The sequence below is a fragment of the Lithobates pipiens genome, unplaced genomic scaffold (assembly GCF_037356315.1).
Source record: "Lithobates pipiens isolate NorthernLeopardFrog02 unplaced genomic scaffold, aLitPip1_a1.2 Scaffold_13, whole genome shotgun sequence".
Lineage (NCBI taxonomy): Eukaryota > Metazoa > Chordata > Amphibia > Anura > Ranidae > Lithobates > Lithobates pipiens.
The window spans coordinates 336,263,991-336,279,840 of record NW_027507718.1 but is presented as its reverse complement, the minus strand read 5'-3'; the positions used below and the strand labels follow the sequence as shown (position 1 = coordinate 336,279,840).

Genomic DNA, 15,850 nt, shown 5'->3' with positions numbered 1-15,850 from the left:
CCGGGGGGGGGGGGGGGGATCGGGGGTTAAAAAGTGTACCTATGTGTACTGGTGTTCGTGTGCAACTCACGTTTAGATGTCCTCTCTCTGGAACCAAAAAAAGAGAGGGAGATGGCATCACTTCCCGGGGGGGGGGGGGGGGGGGTCACGTGTGCACTCCCTGCCTGTGGATGCGAGGGACGTACAGGTATGCCCATTTGTGCACATGTGCCATTCTGCCGACGTATATTTGCGTGCGTTGGTCGACAAGTGGTTAAGGGGTAACTTGCAACTGAAATATTTATCTTGCATACAAATTTAAAGACCAAGGAAAAGACCAAGTTAAACATCTGTGCATCACACTTATTCTCTATACAGTTTCTAGGTCCAGAGAGGTGGTCCTGGTTACAGTTGTATGTTTCAAATGGAGACACACTAGCTTAGCTGAAAATTTTACTGTAATGCAGACTGAGACAGCAAGTGGGTATTCCCCTGTCACAATACTGATAGACCCAAAACCTGCTTAATAGCCAATTCATTATTTGTGTTTTTTTACAGCTAGTTTGTGCTTTCCATATGTTTTACCTTTATGGAACTGAATGTAAGCTTGGGTTAATTAGCATTTTTGCATTTTTCTAATCATTTCTAATTGGTAGTAGGAATTTAGGCTCTATTCACACCTGAGCATAGCAATTTATTGGCATTTTTAAAGCATTTTTGCAGCTTTTTACAAGCATTTTTGAAGCAATTGTACTACATTTGTAGTACAATTGTATTGCAGCTTCAGGTGTTTAGCCAATAGATAGCACTAGTGGGAGGAGAGGGAGAGGAAATTAGGGGTGGAGAGCTGCTATTTGAGCAGAAAACAATCATAAAACACTTGTAAAATGCTTAAGTATGGTGTTTCTGTTAAAGTCTATGAGGACAAAAATGCTTGTAATCTGCCAAAAAGAATCTCATGTACTTTTTTGAGCGGCAGGCATTTTGCTTCAGGCTACAGGTAAGTATAATATGTTTGGTATTTTAAAAAAAATACAAATTAAGGGTTTACAATCACTTTAAAGCAAAGCTAAACCCTCAATACTCACCTCCCCTCCAGCAATGCAACCTTCTCCCCAGCTTCTGGGTTTAGGGTCTTCAGCAGTCTTGATTGGTTGGGCTAATGTAACTCTCATGCACACCCTGGAGTTCATTCATCCCAGCACTAAGATGTTCTTCGACTGTGCATTGAGCTGTACAGAGAAAGGTAGGAAGCCTTTATTGCAGAGGAGTCTGTCTCTTTTGCAGTAAAAACCATTCCTGTTTGCAATTTTTTTAAATATTGGCTTAACCCTGAACTTCAGGTAAAACAAAAAACTCCCTTGCAGTGGGGCTCACCCAATACTGCAGTGGTTAAATGCTTGTTTACTCCTAGGATACCCAGAAAAGGGATTTTATCTATCCAATCTCCTGCTCCCGCAGGCTCCCTTTATGCTTGAAAACCAGTTCACCGCAAGCTCTTATCCCTTATACTTTGGTTGTGGCAGACACTGTGATGTCATCAAGTACAATATAGGGCCAAAAGCCTTCGATTGTATATAGGATACTGAGGGACCTTCAAAGACCTGCCAATGAGGGAGAAGATTTGAGCACAACCTTCTGCTGGATACAAGGATTGGGTAAGCAAAGGTGCTTTTTCCTGCCCCCCCCCCCCCCCCCCCCCGAGGCATAAACAAGCATTTCAAGTACCTGTAAAGATTGATTTAAAAAAAAAAACTTAAAATCATAAACATATTCTGCTTACCTTCTTTGTGAAGTGGTAATACACAGCGCAGCCCTTACCTCCTCTTCTGGGGTCCCCCACCAGTGCTGTCTACTCCTCCTCTTGATATTGAGGCACTCGTGCAGGCGGGCTCCCGAGCCTGGCTGTGTGTGTAGACAGACACAACATGGCTCTGTGCCATCCCTGCTCCCTCCTCAGAGGAGCCAGGAAAGTATTTAAAGGGGGAAGGTGGGTCTGATCATGGAAGTTTTTTTTTATCTTAATGCAGAGAATACAGGGAGGTAAGACACCAGTAACTTTAGAAACACTTTAACCTTTATCAGGGCAGGGTTAGCTTCTATGCAAGGTTTTTTTTATTTTTTTATGTTTTCCTGGAAATAGGTTTTAAATTCTGGTTTAGGCTGATGACACATGGGTATCTTTTTCTCAAAGATAAATCACTTCTACAAACCGTTAATACCAGCATTTAAAAGGGTCTTTAACAATTTGCTACAGCATTGGGTTGTGCCCTGCTACAAAGTCCTCTCCTTTAGCAGTTTGTAGCTTTAACTAGTGATTGCTGCAGCATTTAATGGAAGGGGGACTGTTGCTAGCAATTTTTTAATATTGAGCGACAAATGACTTTAAAATTTTCATTTTTAGTGATCCCATAGAAAAGAATTCTCATTTTCATAGCATCAAATTTGTAACAAAATGGAAGTGGAGAAGAGGTAGGTGTAATCGCTGCAAGAGAATTGCCCTTCTGTCATCAGCCTTGAAGCAGAACTAAATCCTCTGATTCAACCGTTCACCAAAACTGTTACATTCAAGGCATGCCTCTGGTGATAACTGTCAGTTTCCAGTGTGCTTATATCAGCTGTCACCCAAACTTTCAATACTTTTGTTATAGCTGGCACAGCACCATGGAAACTGCAAATCTAAATAGAGGCTAAAGCTGGCCATACACTAGTAGATTTTTAAACAAATGTGTGTAAGAACATTGCTATAAAAATTCCCACCAGTACATTCGATGACATGACAAATGTTGTTCGAAAGTACCTCAAAAGACATTTTCTTTGAACATTCAATTGATTGCACTTTCCCGAAGGAAAACCGCATCCACTGTTATGCCGCGTACACACGAGCGGACTTTTCAACATCCAAAGTCCGAAGGACCGAGTCCGTCAGACTATCCGATCGTGTGTGGGCTGCAACGGACTTTTGATTCACCAAAGTCTGACGGACTTTAGAATATGGAACATGCTTCAAATTTTCCCGAAGGAACTCCGCCGGACCCGGTCCCCTTCGAAAACTCCGCTCGTGTGTATGCTACTCCGACGGACTAAAACCGACGCTAGGGCAGCTATTGGCTACTGGCTATGAACTTCCTTATTCGAGTCGGGTCGTACGTCATCACGTTCGAATCCGTCGGAGTTTAGTGTGATCGTGTGTGGCCAAGTCCGCTCGGCCGAAAAGTCTGTCAGAACTCCGTCGGAATTCCAGCAGAACTCCGACGGAACTCCTTCGGAAGTCTGTCGGACATAAGTCCTCTCGTGTGTACGGGGCTTTAGAGATTTTCCATCCTGCGCCTTCAAATTTTCTCATCAAACTTCGATTTGACTTAACTAAAGTTTAGAAAATCGAACAGACGTTCTTAAAACAAGTGTATGGTCAGCTTAAGATGCCGACATCTTCGGATGTAAAGGATAGGAGGTTTAATTCTATTTTAAAAAAGTAAATATTGAAAAACTGCCAAAACAGTGGAGAACTGTCCCTGACCTACTTTGTCCACTGTACATGATCAAGCTATTTTTGAACATTATTTGGCAAGAAAATAGTGGCTGTTATATAACCTAAGCTTGAATAATAATAATAATAATCTTGGCATTACACTATCTTTAAGTAAAAGTAATTACATTTGCGGGAGATATGTGTTTAATTTAAGCAGTAATTTGCCTGGTAAAAAGGGGATTGCAGCAATGTTTTGTCTAATCTTTGTTTTTGTTTTTCCGATTTGTGATTTCAATGTATGCAGTATGAAAAGGACGATTTCCTACTATATCCTGCTTTTATAAAAAAGGCTCCTTGCGCTCAAAGCTTGCATGATTTCAATGCTATAGATAACCAGTCTTGTGCCAAGCACCACGTTGTTGTTTTGCAGAGAAAAGGTTACATATTTATATATATTGGCTTGGAATGAATTTTGCTTTTACAGCGTTTTGTGCATCACACTGAACAAACATGTTGAGAACACATGCTGCCTAAGAGTTTAGTCATGTATAGTTTTCAGTATGAAATAATAGGAGATATACCATCTCCCTAAGCAGCAATCATATTTCTCTGCTGCTGTTCAGTGAGGGCAAATTGTGAAACCTTCATCTGCAAATATTTATACTCATGCAATTAAATAACCATGTTCACACGTTGCACAAGGTACTGCGTGGTTCATTTATTAAATACATAAACCCCACATATTTTATTACGTATATGTGCCTGCTGTACCATATACTTGTAGGAAAAACTATCCTTTTCTCTTTGTGTTGCTTCCTGTGTGACATCCCCGGTGTTCCTGTCAGTTTCTTTGCTTTTCTATTAAAACTGACCACACTAAGCAGAAGAGCACAGTGTTGTCAGTTCTCTAGCTGTGCTAGGAACTCAGCCTGCTCTCCTCCAATGATTAGACTTGTCCTGGCACATCCCCTGCACAGCCATTCACTGACAAGACCAGTGAGCTGCTGTTTCTCCAACCTCAGCTCTTATGCAATTGAGAACTGGGAATGTGATCACTTTTTACATCTACACACAAATGAATGCCTTTCATTTCTACTTTAAACTGAATTGCAATGTGAGACTTTACATATACTTTAAGGCAGGGGTTGACACATTTGCTTTGAATTTAGGAGCCAGTTAAAAAAGTTAGGAGCCAGTTTTTTTTTTTTTTTAGAGTGGTATGGATTGTCAGCTCCCGGGGTAATGCCACTCATTTTCACCCCCTATCCCTAACTCACAATGGAGCACCCAGTCAATAACTCCAATGAAACTCTGTTACATCAGGGTTATGGTCTGACCAGAAAGAGTAAGGCTGGCAACAGGGGGCACTGGCAGGTGGCACTGGCTGGCACTGGCAGGCACGTGGAACTGCCAGATGGCATTGGCAGGTGACACTGGTTGGCATTGGCAGGTGACACTGGTTTGGAACTGGCAGGTGGCACTAGCACTGGCAGGTGGCACTGGCATGTGACACTGATTGGCAGGTGGCACTGGTTTGGAAGTGGCAGGTGGCCCTGGCTGGTGGTGGCACTAGTTGTCACTGGCAGATGGCACTGATTGGCGGTGGCACTGGTTGGTGTTGGCAGGTGGCACTGATTGTCGGTGGCACTAGTTGGCACTGATTGGCGGTGGCACTGGCAGGTGGCACTGATTGGTGGTGGCACTGGTAGGTGGTGGCAGGTGGCACTGGTAGGGGGTGGCAGGTGGCACTGATTAGCGGTGGCAGGTGGCACTGGTTGGCACTGGCAGGTGGCACTGATTGACGGTGACACTCAGCACTGGCAGGTGGCACTGGTTGGCATTGGCATGTGGCACTGGTTGGCAGTGACAGGTGGCACTGGTTGGTGGTGGCAGGTGGCACTGATTGGTGGTTGCAGGTGGTATTGATGGTGGTGGCACTGGTTGGCACTAGCAGGTGGCACTAATTGTCACTGGCAGATGGCACTGATTGGCAGTGGCACTGATTGGCACTGGCAGATGGCACTGGTTGGCGCTGGCAGGTGGCACTGGCAGGTTTCACATGGAGCACACTGTTACTGAAATGTAACAGAGGAGCTGTCAGAATTGAGCTTATTATAGGAATGGGCGGGACCCAGCCAGGGTGTGAAACTTACAAGTAACAGAGAGGCGGATCTGTCAGATTTGAGCTTGATGTCAGGGTGGGCCGGACCTGTCCGGGGTGGGCGGGGCCCAGCAGCTATCAAACACCAGCCAACTATTGGGCTTCTTAAGAAAAGGGGCGGGGCCACATACACGTAGCGGCCCGCCCAGATCCCATTGGCTGGTGTTTGATAGCGGCCGGGTCCCGCCCACTCCGGCCGGGTCCCGCCCACCCCGACATCAAGCTGAAATCTGACAGATCCTCCTCTCTCCATTGCTTGTCAGTTTCACACACTTAGCGCGGCAGCACTGAGTGTGGAGGAGGGAGGAGGACGGCAGTCAGTGTTAATGCACTGCATGTCTGGGGCATCAATAGTGAGTGGGCTGGTGGCAGCTTAGGCGCCAGGTTGCGATTTCTGGTCGCATTGGCGACCTGGCGTCTGGGGTTTGTCGAGCCCTGCTTTAAGGGCAAACAGACTATACTCGTTGCAAGTGCAGTTTCACTCATTTTCCACAGAGCTTAGAGCATGAGTGCCCAACCTGTGGCCCTTCAGCTGTTGCACAACTACAAGTCCCATCATGCCTCTACCTTTGGGAGTCATGCTTGTAACTGTCAGCCTTGCAATGCCTCATGCCCACCACAACTTGAGCACCCATGGCTTAGAGAATGTGGTCAGGGTTATCTTTGTAAAGAATACCCAGTCAGGTGCAAAGGGAAAAAAACACAACATTATTGGATAATGAAAATCAGCAGAGCTTCACCACATTTCTTAGACTCTGGAGAAAACTTGCAAAGTGCACAGTCTGTTTGCCTTTAGTAAATCAACCTCGATATGCCTTAGTAGAAAACTAAAACCTATTATGTGAATGCAGATTCTGACATAGGCAAACATTTAGAGCTTTTAATGTATATTTTTGTTCCTTATTTCACAGATTTGAATGGCTGACTTATAGATCTTGTTCATATGTGCTGATTTATACAAAGGGCAAGCGCAACCTGAATAATACATCTAACTTTTGGGGTAGAATGACACCCATTCATACTATCTGAACACAAATATGTACTTAGTTGCTTGGACCTAGCATTGTGGTCAGGGTTCAGAATACTGAGATGGTTGAAAAAAGCTTCTTCAGTAAAGTACAGTAACTCATAGCAAATAGTCTAGATTTTTCTCTTCCAGTCCTGTAACATAGCTTATCACTATGGGCTACTATACTCTTCACCCTTGCGTTGCTATTTTATACTACTCTGTTGAATTATTCTGTAAATGATTCCTTCCACTTCCTGTCTCTTTACTGGGACAGCGAAAGTGAAATTGGATCTTGTTCTGACCCTCGCTACACACAGGTAGTGCCGGCCAGAAATGGTTAGTGGTATTTTAGTTTAAGAGCAGCAAGTCTTTGCAGCACAGACATGGAGGTATATACACTTTCAGGTTTTCCTTAGTCACTCTTAACCAAAATAGAATTTCTAATGTAAGTCCTAGTGTCTATCTGCCTCCCTTTTCCACCTCCATCATGAAGCAATAATGTTACAAGGCCACCCTATACAGAATGACATTTTTTTCTCCCAATTGTATGCACATATTGAAGAATTGATGAGCAGAAATTGAACATTTTAAAATATTTGCGTTAGAATTTAGTAAAAAAAAAACATCTGTGATCAGTGATTATTGATAAGAAAACAAATATACTATCGAACAGAGCTTTAGATGTTATTTTTTTTTCATTCAGCCCTGCTGTGTTGAACAAAAAAAATGAATAGCGTGTACTAGGCTTTACCGTGTAAGGGTTAAACACTGACTTTTTTATTAAATTTTTTTAGGTATGGAAACCAAAGGATATCACGGCTTTCAGGAAGGAGGAGATATGGAGAGGCGATGGGGACAGGTGCCACAGTCTATGGAATTCTCCTCAGCTTCCAGGCAGCAAAGTTCTGAGAACACTTACATGGAAATTGTAAATGTTAGCTGTGTACCCAGCACTTTTCCACAAAATCTCACAGAAAGAGAGGTGAAAGAAAAGCAAGATCTTCTCCCTTGCCTTCAGCAAGATAATCAGTCTGGTGCTTTGGCCCAGGAACTTAAGACTGATCTAGAGTCAAAAGAACTCTCTGCAACGGTAGCGGAGTCTATGGGATTGTATATGGATTCTGTACGGGATGCTGATTTTGCATATGAACAGCAAAACCAGCAAGGAATGATTGGTCCTGGAAATACTTATGAGAATGTGGAACATCTTGTTAAATTTTATAAGCCGGCCCCTTCTGGCCCTTTTCCCATAAACTGCCAGAATCAAACTGTAAGTACTATTCTAGATGCTGACAATTCTGTGAATGGTAAACTTAACAGTAACACCTTAAGGAGCCCATCTTCCTGTAATGAGAAGAGTCCAGCTACTAACAGCCCCTCCAACATGGCCCTTTCCGTTTGCAGTCCCACTGGAATTAACTCTGTTTCCTCTACTACATGTCCATCCAACTTTGGAAATTTTACAGTCCACAGTCCAGTCAACCAAGGAACTCCTGTTTCATGTTCACCAAATATTGACAATAGGTGTTCTATTTCTCATAGTCCTGCACATACTAATACGGCTGAATCCCCCATGTCTAGCCCTTTAAGTAGTTTGAGATCACCCATTTCAAGTCCACCAAGTCACTGCAGTATCAAATCCCCAGTGTCAAGTCCATTGAATATTGCAGTGAGGCCTAATGTGTCTAGTCCTGGAAATATAAACACAAGATGCTCTCTTTCCAGTCCTTCCAATGCAAATAACAGGTCCTCAATTTCTAGCCCTGCTGCAAGTTCTATGGGTTCTTCAATCTGTAGTCCAGCACACAATGCTTTGGGGTTTTCTTCTGCAGTTTTGTCTACTGAATGTAGAACTGATACCAATATGAGTACTGAAACTAAAGAAAAGGGCACCCAACAGCTCTTGTTTCCAAAAATGGAAGTACTGGAGAATGAAACTACTGACAGCAGTACGCAGAGCTTGGTGAAATTCATCAAGCCTGATCCAGATGGGACTTTTATTGACTCCTGTTTTGGAGACCGTGGTAAGGTTGCTTCCGATACATCTTTTCCAATATCTATAAAACAAGAGCCGGGTAAAAACACTTGTTCTAATTCTCTCTTTAAAAGCACCTCATCGGGAAATCCTTTTCCATTTATGGATGGTTCATACTTTACCTTCATGGATGATAAAGATTACTATTCCCTTTCTGGAATTCTTGGACCACCTATGTCATCATTTGTTAGCAGTTGTGAAGGTAATGGCTTTTCTGGTCAAGGACTCTCCATGGGAATTAAACAGGAGGCGGACGATAGTGGTTTTTACCCAGAGAACACTATGCCTTCCTCAGCCATCGTTGGTGTTAACTCAGGTGGACAGTCATTTCACTACAGAATTGGAGCTCAAGGGACTATATCCTTGTCTAGGCCTGTCAATCGAGACCAGCCTTTCCAACAATTGAGCTCATTCCCTTCCGTTGGCTCATTAGTTGAGAGTTGGAAAACTCATTCTGAATTGTCTCAGAGCACTTTGTCATCCAGAAGAAATGATGGTTTTCCTGGTCCAGGATACATTCCAGAAAACGTGTCAAGGTGAGTAAGAAAGTAGTCACGTTGTGACCACACCAGACAGGAGATGGCATGAGACTGTAATTGCTACATATTTAAACTAGAGAGTCAGGAAATGCATGGGTGTGACCTAATAGAAACATTGATAGTATTTATATTATTTTATTATTGCAAGATTTTCTGATCTATGTGCTGGAATGTGATATGATTCCATTTTAGTTGGATTATAGGTGTTTTTTGTGGTGTTTCATGCTTCTTTTGGCCTACAGATTGCTATTGATGTGGTGTTTTTATGTATGGAAGCTTCTTGGCATTTAAGCGTGGTTTAAATTACCAAAGCAGTCTAATATACAAACTGATTATGTGTAAAATGTTTTAAATCTTGAATTATTTATTCATTATTTCACTAATTTGTATCATTTTAAAGTGGTAGCAAAGTCTCATTAAAAGATTAAACCCTCTGACCCTCAAGTTACTGAGGAAAGTTATCATCCCAAACATACAACTGCATCGGGGGTTAACCTCTCTTCCTTTAAATACTGTACCAAACCCGAAGCTTTCACATTTATTGCTATAACGATTATATCCTGTACTTTCACATATAGCAAATATTCCCTTTTTTCTTGTTGATATCTCGCTGTACAAAGAGATGTTGTGTAAGTTACGTTATCAGTTGTCACACAGAGATAACCTGACAATGTTTTTGTCTTCTTTTCAATAAAGAAATTTGAACAGAAAAGATTAAAAACCTGTGCCTCCTGCAAATTTAAGTCATAATGTACTAGTTTGCACCGCATAATAATACATTATGAGAGACTTAACTACAGATGAAGCCGTCCAGTGCTAGGCTGTCATGGCTCCCCCTGGTCGCCGGCACTTCCATGTTAACCCAGTCTTCCTTCCGGATTCCAAATCTTTGGCCAGTTTAATGGCTGGGCTGCGGTGACATCACTCCCATGCATGCGCATGGGAGTCACTTTGCCACGGCATGCAGAGCGGGCCATAAATGCGATTGTACAGCTCAGAACACATTACCCGCTGACAAACAGGAGGGTAGTTCATAATAGTACAGACCTCTAGTGTCTCTTCTGTTATAAAAAACCCTGCCTGTCTGTCAGCAGGATTTTACAGAAGACACTTTACTACCACTGTAATGTACTCGTATACTGGTTAATCATCAGCAATTGGACAGTTTAGAAACCCTGTGGCAATAACTAATCAGTATGTGAAGGGAAGTGGACTAACCCTCTTGATCAAAATTCATACATTAAACAGGCAGGCTAGAAAATCTGGACATCGGATGTGGTTGTTTTATGGCCTGCTTGGTTTTCCTTTTGAGAGTACAGAGCTACTGCTTGAAAATCAGGAATTCGCATTAGAATTTTTTTTACAAAGAATTTTGAATGTGAACTCATTATAACGTTCACATCACCCACTTTTATGGCTGAGTCAGGTCAGGCCATCTGATCATTTCCTGCACTGCTGATCTTACCCTTGTGTTCTTACAGTTGTATAACGTACATGTGACGTACATGATACTCGCCAACATTAGCTATACTTATTATTTGTTAACTCCCCAGCTACTCCCCATATCCCTACACTTTTATGGAGCCAGATTCTATGAGCAATATAGATTATAGGTTATGTATCGGATAAAGGAATATTTTTCAGAAGCAGAAATGAAAACCTATAAACCAACCGTGTCACTAAAACTTTGGCAATAGCTTTTAAACTTGAAGCAACAAGTAGGTTTATTTTTTAAATCAAGTCTTAACTAGGCAGACACTGAAAATCATGTTACTTGTTTTTCAGGTTTAAAAAAAAAAATGCTAAAAACAGCTTTGTTGTTATGATAAGTAAAGCTAACATGTCACTTCAAAAGCTTTAACTGTCAGTTTACTTTCCTTCGGGATAAAGTATTGAGTAGTGACTTGACTATCATGTAAAGTGTTGTCTTATAAAATGTCATGAAGATGATTCCATGTTGCATCCAAGGACTTTAGCTGATGTAGATTTTACATTGTGAATCAGACACAAGTCTAAGTGGATATGGTGTGTTATAAATGGGTAATCTAAGTGTTTATTTCAAAGTCTAGCACAGAGTTAGTAATAAAAATGTAAGCATTGCAGAAAGTAGTAAAGTCTATTGCAGATAGCATTTCTGTGTCACTCTCCCCCATAGAAACTTATGTTAACGTGTTAATGTTTAACATGTACTGAAATATAAACTGTAACTTCACAAGGTATCAGTAAACAGGCCACATACATCTGGTGTGCAGCCGTGGTCCTCACTGATCACCTTATGTGACGTTTACTTTGTACAACGTTCTCTTTAGGAGTATATGTACAGTATCCGCATGTAATCCACAGAAAAAAATCAACACACCTTGTTTGTTTTATTTATTCTGAGATAAAAAGGGAATTCGATCAAGATATACAATGAGTATGACAATATTCTACTAATAAGCAGGCAATCTTTTTAACATTTTTGTAAACAATGCACATTTATAAATACTGAACCAGCTTCCTGTCACATAGGAATGGAATGAGCTGAAACATTTACATATGAAAATTCTCTCTGTTATTCTTCTCTAATGCACACCACGGAGCAGTTTTAAGTCTTACCTGTCAGACAACAGGACAATGGGGGTTATTTACGAAAGGCAAATCCATTTCGCACTGCAAGTGCACTTGGAAGTGCAGTCACTCTAAATCTAAGGGGTAGATCTGAAATGAGAGGAAGCTCTGCTGATTTTATCATCCAATCATGTGCAAGCTAAAATTCATTTTTTTTATTTTCCTTGCATGTCCCCCTCGGATCTACAGCGACGTTACTTCCAAGTGCACTTGCAGTGCAAAGTGGATTTTCCTTTAGTAAATAAGCCCCAATGTCTTTTACCTAAATTGTAGGGTCCACAAATGTGAAGTTGGTCAAGAAGCTAGCCATTATGTGAATGATCCATGGGTGCTCACATACGGAGAGTCGTTTAAAAAGCAGTGGCATGACCATGCACATTTAAATGCATAGTTATGAAGCACAGTCAGTGACGTGAAAATTGTGCTTTGTGCTTGGCCAGCTACAGGACTGCTGGTGGAGCACAATTTTTTTTTTTTATGGAAGTCCTGTAAAAAAAAAACTGTCAGCCACATGATCAGTGCTGCAAGTGGTGTCCCCCCCCCCCCCCCAAAAAAATATAAAAATTCCTAAAAAAATAGTAAAAAAATAAATTTGAATTTTTTTTAACTCACCTCTAAATACCTGTTGCTGGGGGGTCCACTGTAGTCTGCCTCCTTCAGTGCCCGAGCACCTGACGTCACTTCCCCTCTGTGCAGTCAGTCATCTGGGACATGTGACAGGTCCCAGATGACTGCGTGGCGTATCACGGCGCTCGGCACCGCTTGCGAATGCGCATTGGGTGCCCGGCTGTGAAGCCACAGCCGGGTGCCCACAGTAAGAATGCCGGCGTTCCCCCACATCACTGGACCCTGGGACAGGTAAGTGTGCGATTATTAAAAGTCAGCAGCTGCAGTATTTGTAGCTGCTGCCTTTTAATTTTTTTATTTTTTTTTAAGGGGCACCCCACTTTAAGCAAAGAGAACTCTGTGCAGCTACCCTCCACCTCCTGCCTACACACCATGGCCTGCATGAATGGGCCATTAAAGTACAGGCCAAAAAAATAATGTTTAGTGCAATAAAAGATCTCTCAGTTGGGCAGCAAGTCCAAGATTTCCTGTCTTAAAGTGGTATTAAAGGTTCAGGTTTATTTAAAAAAAATAGAAACATGTCATACTTACCTGCTCTGTGCAGTGGTTTTGCACAGAGCAGCCAGATCCTTATTTTCTCGTGTCCCCCGCTGGTACTCCTGGCTCCTCTATTTTGACTAATGCCCCCATATCAAGCCACTTGCTATGGGGGCACTGGTGCGTGTTTACGCCCAAGCCCTGCTCTATGCATCCATAAGGGCTCATTCAACACACATTAAAGTGCCTACCGCTTAAACATGATTTGTTTGGTGCTTCAGTGATGCTTCGGGGGTGCTTTGGTGGTGCTTCAATGATGCTTCAGTGGTGCTTTTTTGAAGCTTGGCTGATGCCCTGTGTGTGTGTGGATATCTCATACCTGCAATTTCTCCAAAACAAAGCAAAGCTAAAGCTGAATTAAAGCCTCTCAAAAGCTGCAGGTTCTTCAAGCGAGCTTTGTCATAGATTTCTATGGAGGCTGTAAAGATGCTTTGAAGCACCACTAAAGAGATGGGGTATCATTTTTGAAGCATAGCTGAAGCAAAGCAAAAGTGAGGTATAAACAGGACTGTAAGCTAACCATTTTATTTAGTGACGGTCTTTGACTGGCATTCAGATTGCTTTAAAAAATGTGTCTGAAGCTATGTTTTAAAGTAAGTATAAACAAGCCCTAAGACAAGCCTCCCGCCCACCGCTCTCTCCTGATTGGCTCACTGGCTATGAGTGACAGTGGGAGCGGAACAGCTGAGGTTTTTGTGCACATTGCTGGATCGAAAGGGGGCTCGGGTGAGTATTAGGGAGGGCTGTGGTGGGAGCAGCACACAGAAGGTTTTTTGCCTTAATGCATGCTTAAAAGATCTAACACTTCTGGCAGTCTTCACATCCAACACAACTCCAGTGTATCAGATGCCTGGTCATGCACTGCACACAGTGATCCTTCCTGGTGTCCCTACATCATTACTGTGTCCACAGCACTCAGGGACACAGGCATCTGACACTGCCGGAAATGTTGAATGCTGGAGACCTTGCTGGAGGCTGCAGTGGAGTTTGAACTTGGTACCTTATGGAAAGGTAATCAATAAGAGTCTTCTATCGCAGGGACCATTCCTTTGGATATTTTGGGGGAAGCTAAAATAAGTTGGAAGATCAAGATCTACTTAAAGTGTCACTGACATAGACCCAGAAGGAGGAAATTATGTGTGCAAATCCCATTATGGATAACAAAAGTGTACTTGCTCACATACACATTCTTGCATGATAAAAGAAAGCCTGTCAGTGAATTTATTTTGCTTGCATGGCACTTCAGTTGGCATATATGAAACTACAGACCATGCAAGATAAAATTCAAGATTACATAGACAAATGTTTGATCTTTTTAACAACATTATATTTTAATGCATAAAATATCTGTTATGTGAAGCCTTACAAATAATGCAACACAATCACCTAAATAGCTGTATGAAGCTTTCTGTTAGTTATATTGTTAGTTTGAATTGTACAATGACTTTGGAATTGGTCAAACTTACATTTTGATCAGCATTGTCAATGTTTGTGTCATTATAAAAATGTGTATTTTTTTTTTAGTTGGACTAAATGACTGTGACATGGTTGCCCAGAATTTTCTGAGCTTATTTGCTTTCAGAGGCCATTTCAAATAAATGCTATTCAGAGAGCTGTCAAATTTTAGATCAAGGGCTCTGAACATTTCTAGAAAAAGCCTTAATATTTTAATTTAGTTATTTACCAATGCAGAGGTGAAAGGAGATACATTTCTTTAATGATTTAGTGATTACAATGGTATTTTGCTTAAAGGCCCTCCAGGGCCCTATGATTTCTCCTGTATTAAATTGTATTGTAACTGTACTGTCTGCCCTCCTGTTGTAGATGTGCAAACTGCTGGCACTATATAAATCCTGCATAATAATAATAATAAAATACTTGTTGCCTTAGAGCACAAATAATGACTATTAAGTATATATATACACTAGAGGGGCTATTTATAGTGGAGAACAGATATTGTTAGAAGCGGGTGTGTAGTTATGTTGATGTAGGCACAAGTAGGTGTGGTCAGTAGGGTGTTCTCAGATTTAATTTTGAAAATCTGGTAATCATACTGTAGATTGCATAAGAGCTCTTTCACATGGAACGGATCCACGATTATCCGCCCCGTGGACATTCTGCTTGCTCTGGGGGGATCGCTCCATCGATCCCCGCTGAGCAGTGAGATGACAGGTCTGTCTCTGCACGCTGTGGGAGATCGGATGAGGACAGACTGCAGAGTCTGTCGTCACCCGATCCGATCCGCAGACGGATAGAAAAGTAGGTTTTTCCTCCATTACACTTTTTGTGGATCGGAGTGGGTCGGATGTCAGCGGACATGTCACAGCTGACATCCAACGCTCCATAGAGTTCTATGGAGCATCCATTCAGATCTGCCTAAAAAACTGACAGGCGGACCTGAACGGATCGTCCGTGTGAAAGGGGCCTTAGATTGTGTACACAGCAAGACCATAAAGTGTTAATAAATATACTCACCTGCTCTGTGCAATGGTATTGCACACAGTGGCCCGGATCCTCCTCTTCTCGGTTGCCCTGCCAGCGATCTTGGCTCCTCCTCTTCTTTGTGTGTCCACATAGCAAGCTGTTTGCTATGAGGAGTCGCAGTCTATAGACACACGCAGTGGAGCTTAGCACTGCACCCCACTTTCTCCTCACTGTTTTGATTGAGGAGCCAATGGCTCCTGCTGCTGTTTGAGCCCCTGTGTGAGGAGGAAGAGAGGGGAGAGGAGATGCAGCCCTGCACAGCACTGGAACTCTTCTCTCTCTCTTCCCCTTCACCCAGGGAAGTATCACTTTAAGGTATAACTAAAAACATTTTTTTTATTGCTGTCTGTGTCCCTGTTAGGGAAATCCATTCCCTCTAATTGTCCTGATCAGCAGT

General features: G+C 42.3%; 1 protein-coding gene across 4 annotated transcripts in view; it reads left to right on the top strand.

Moving 5' to 3' along the window:
- Positions 1-15,850, top strand: part of NR3C2 (nuclear receptor subfamily 3 group C member 2) — a 488,739-nt gene that overhangs the window by 16,641 nt on the left and 456,248 nt on the right. For all 4 annotated transcript variants that reach the window (XM_077477013.1, XM_077477014.1, XM_077477016.1 and 1 more), the window contains exon 2: positions 7,416-9,192. In XM_077477013.1, coding sequence (XP_077333139.1) covers positions 7,416-9,192 — 1,777 coding nt within the window. The remainder of the gene's footprint in view (positions 1-7,415; positions 9,193-15,850) is intronic.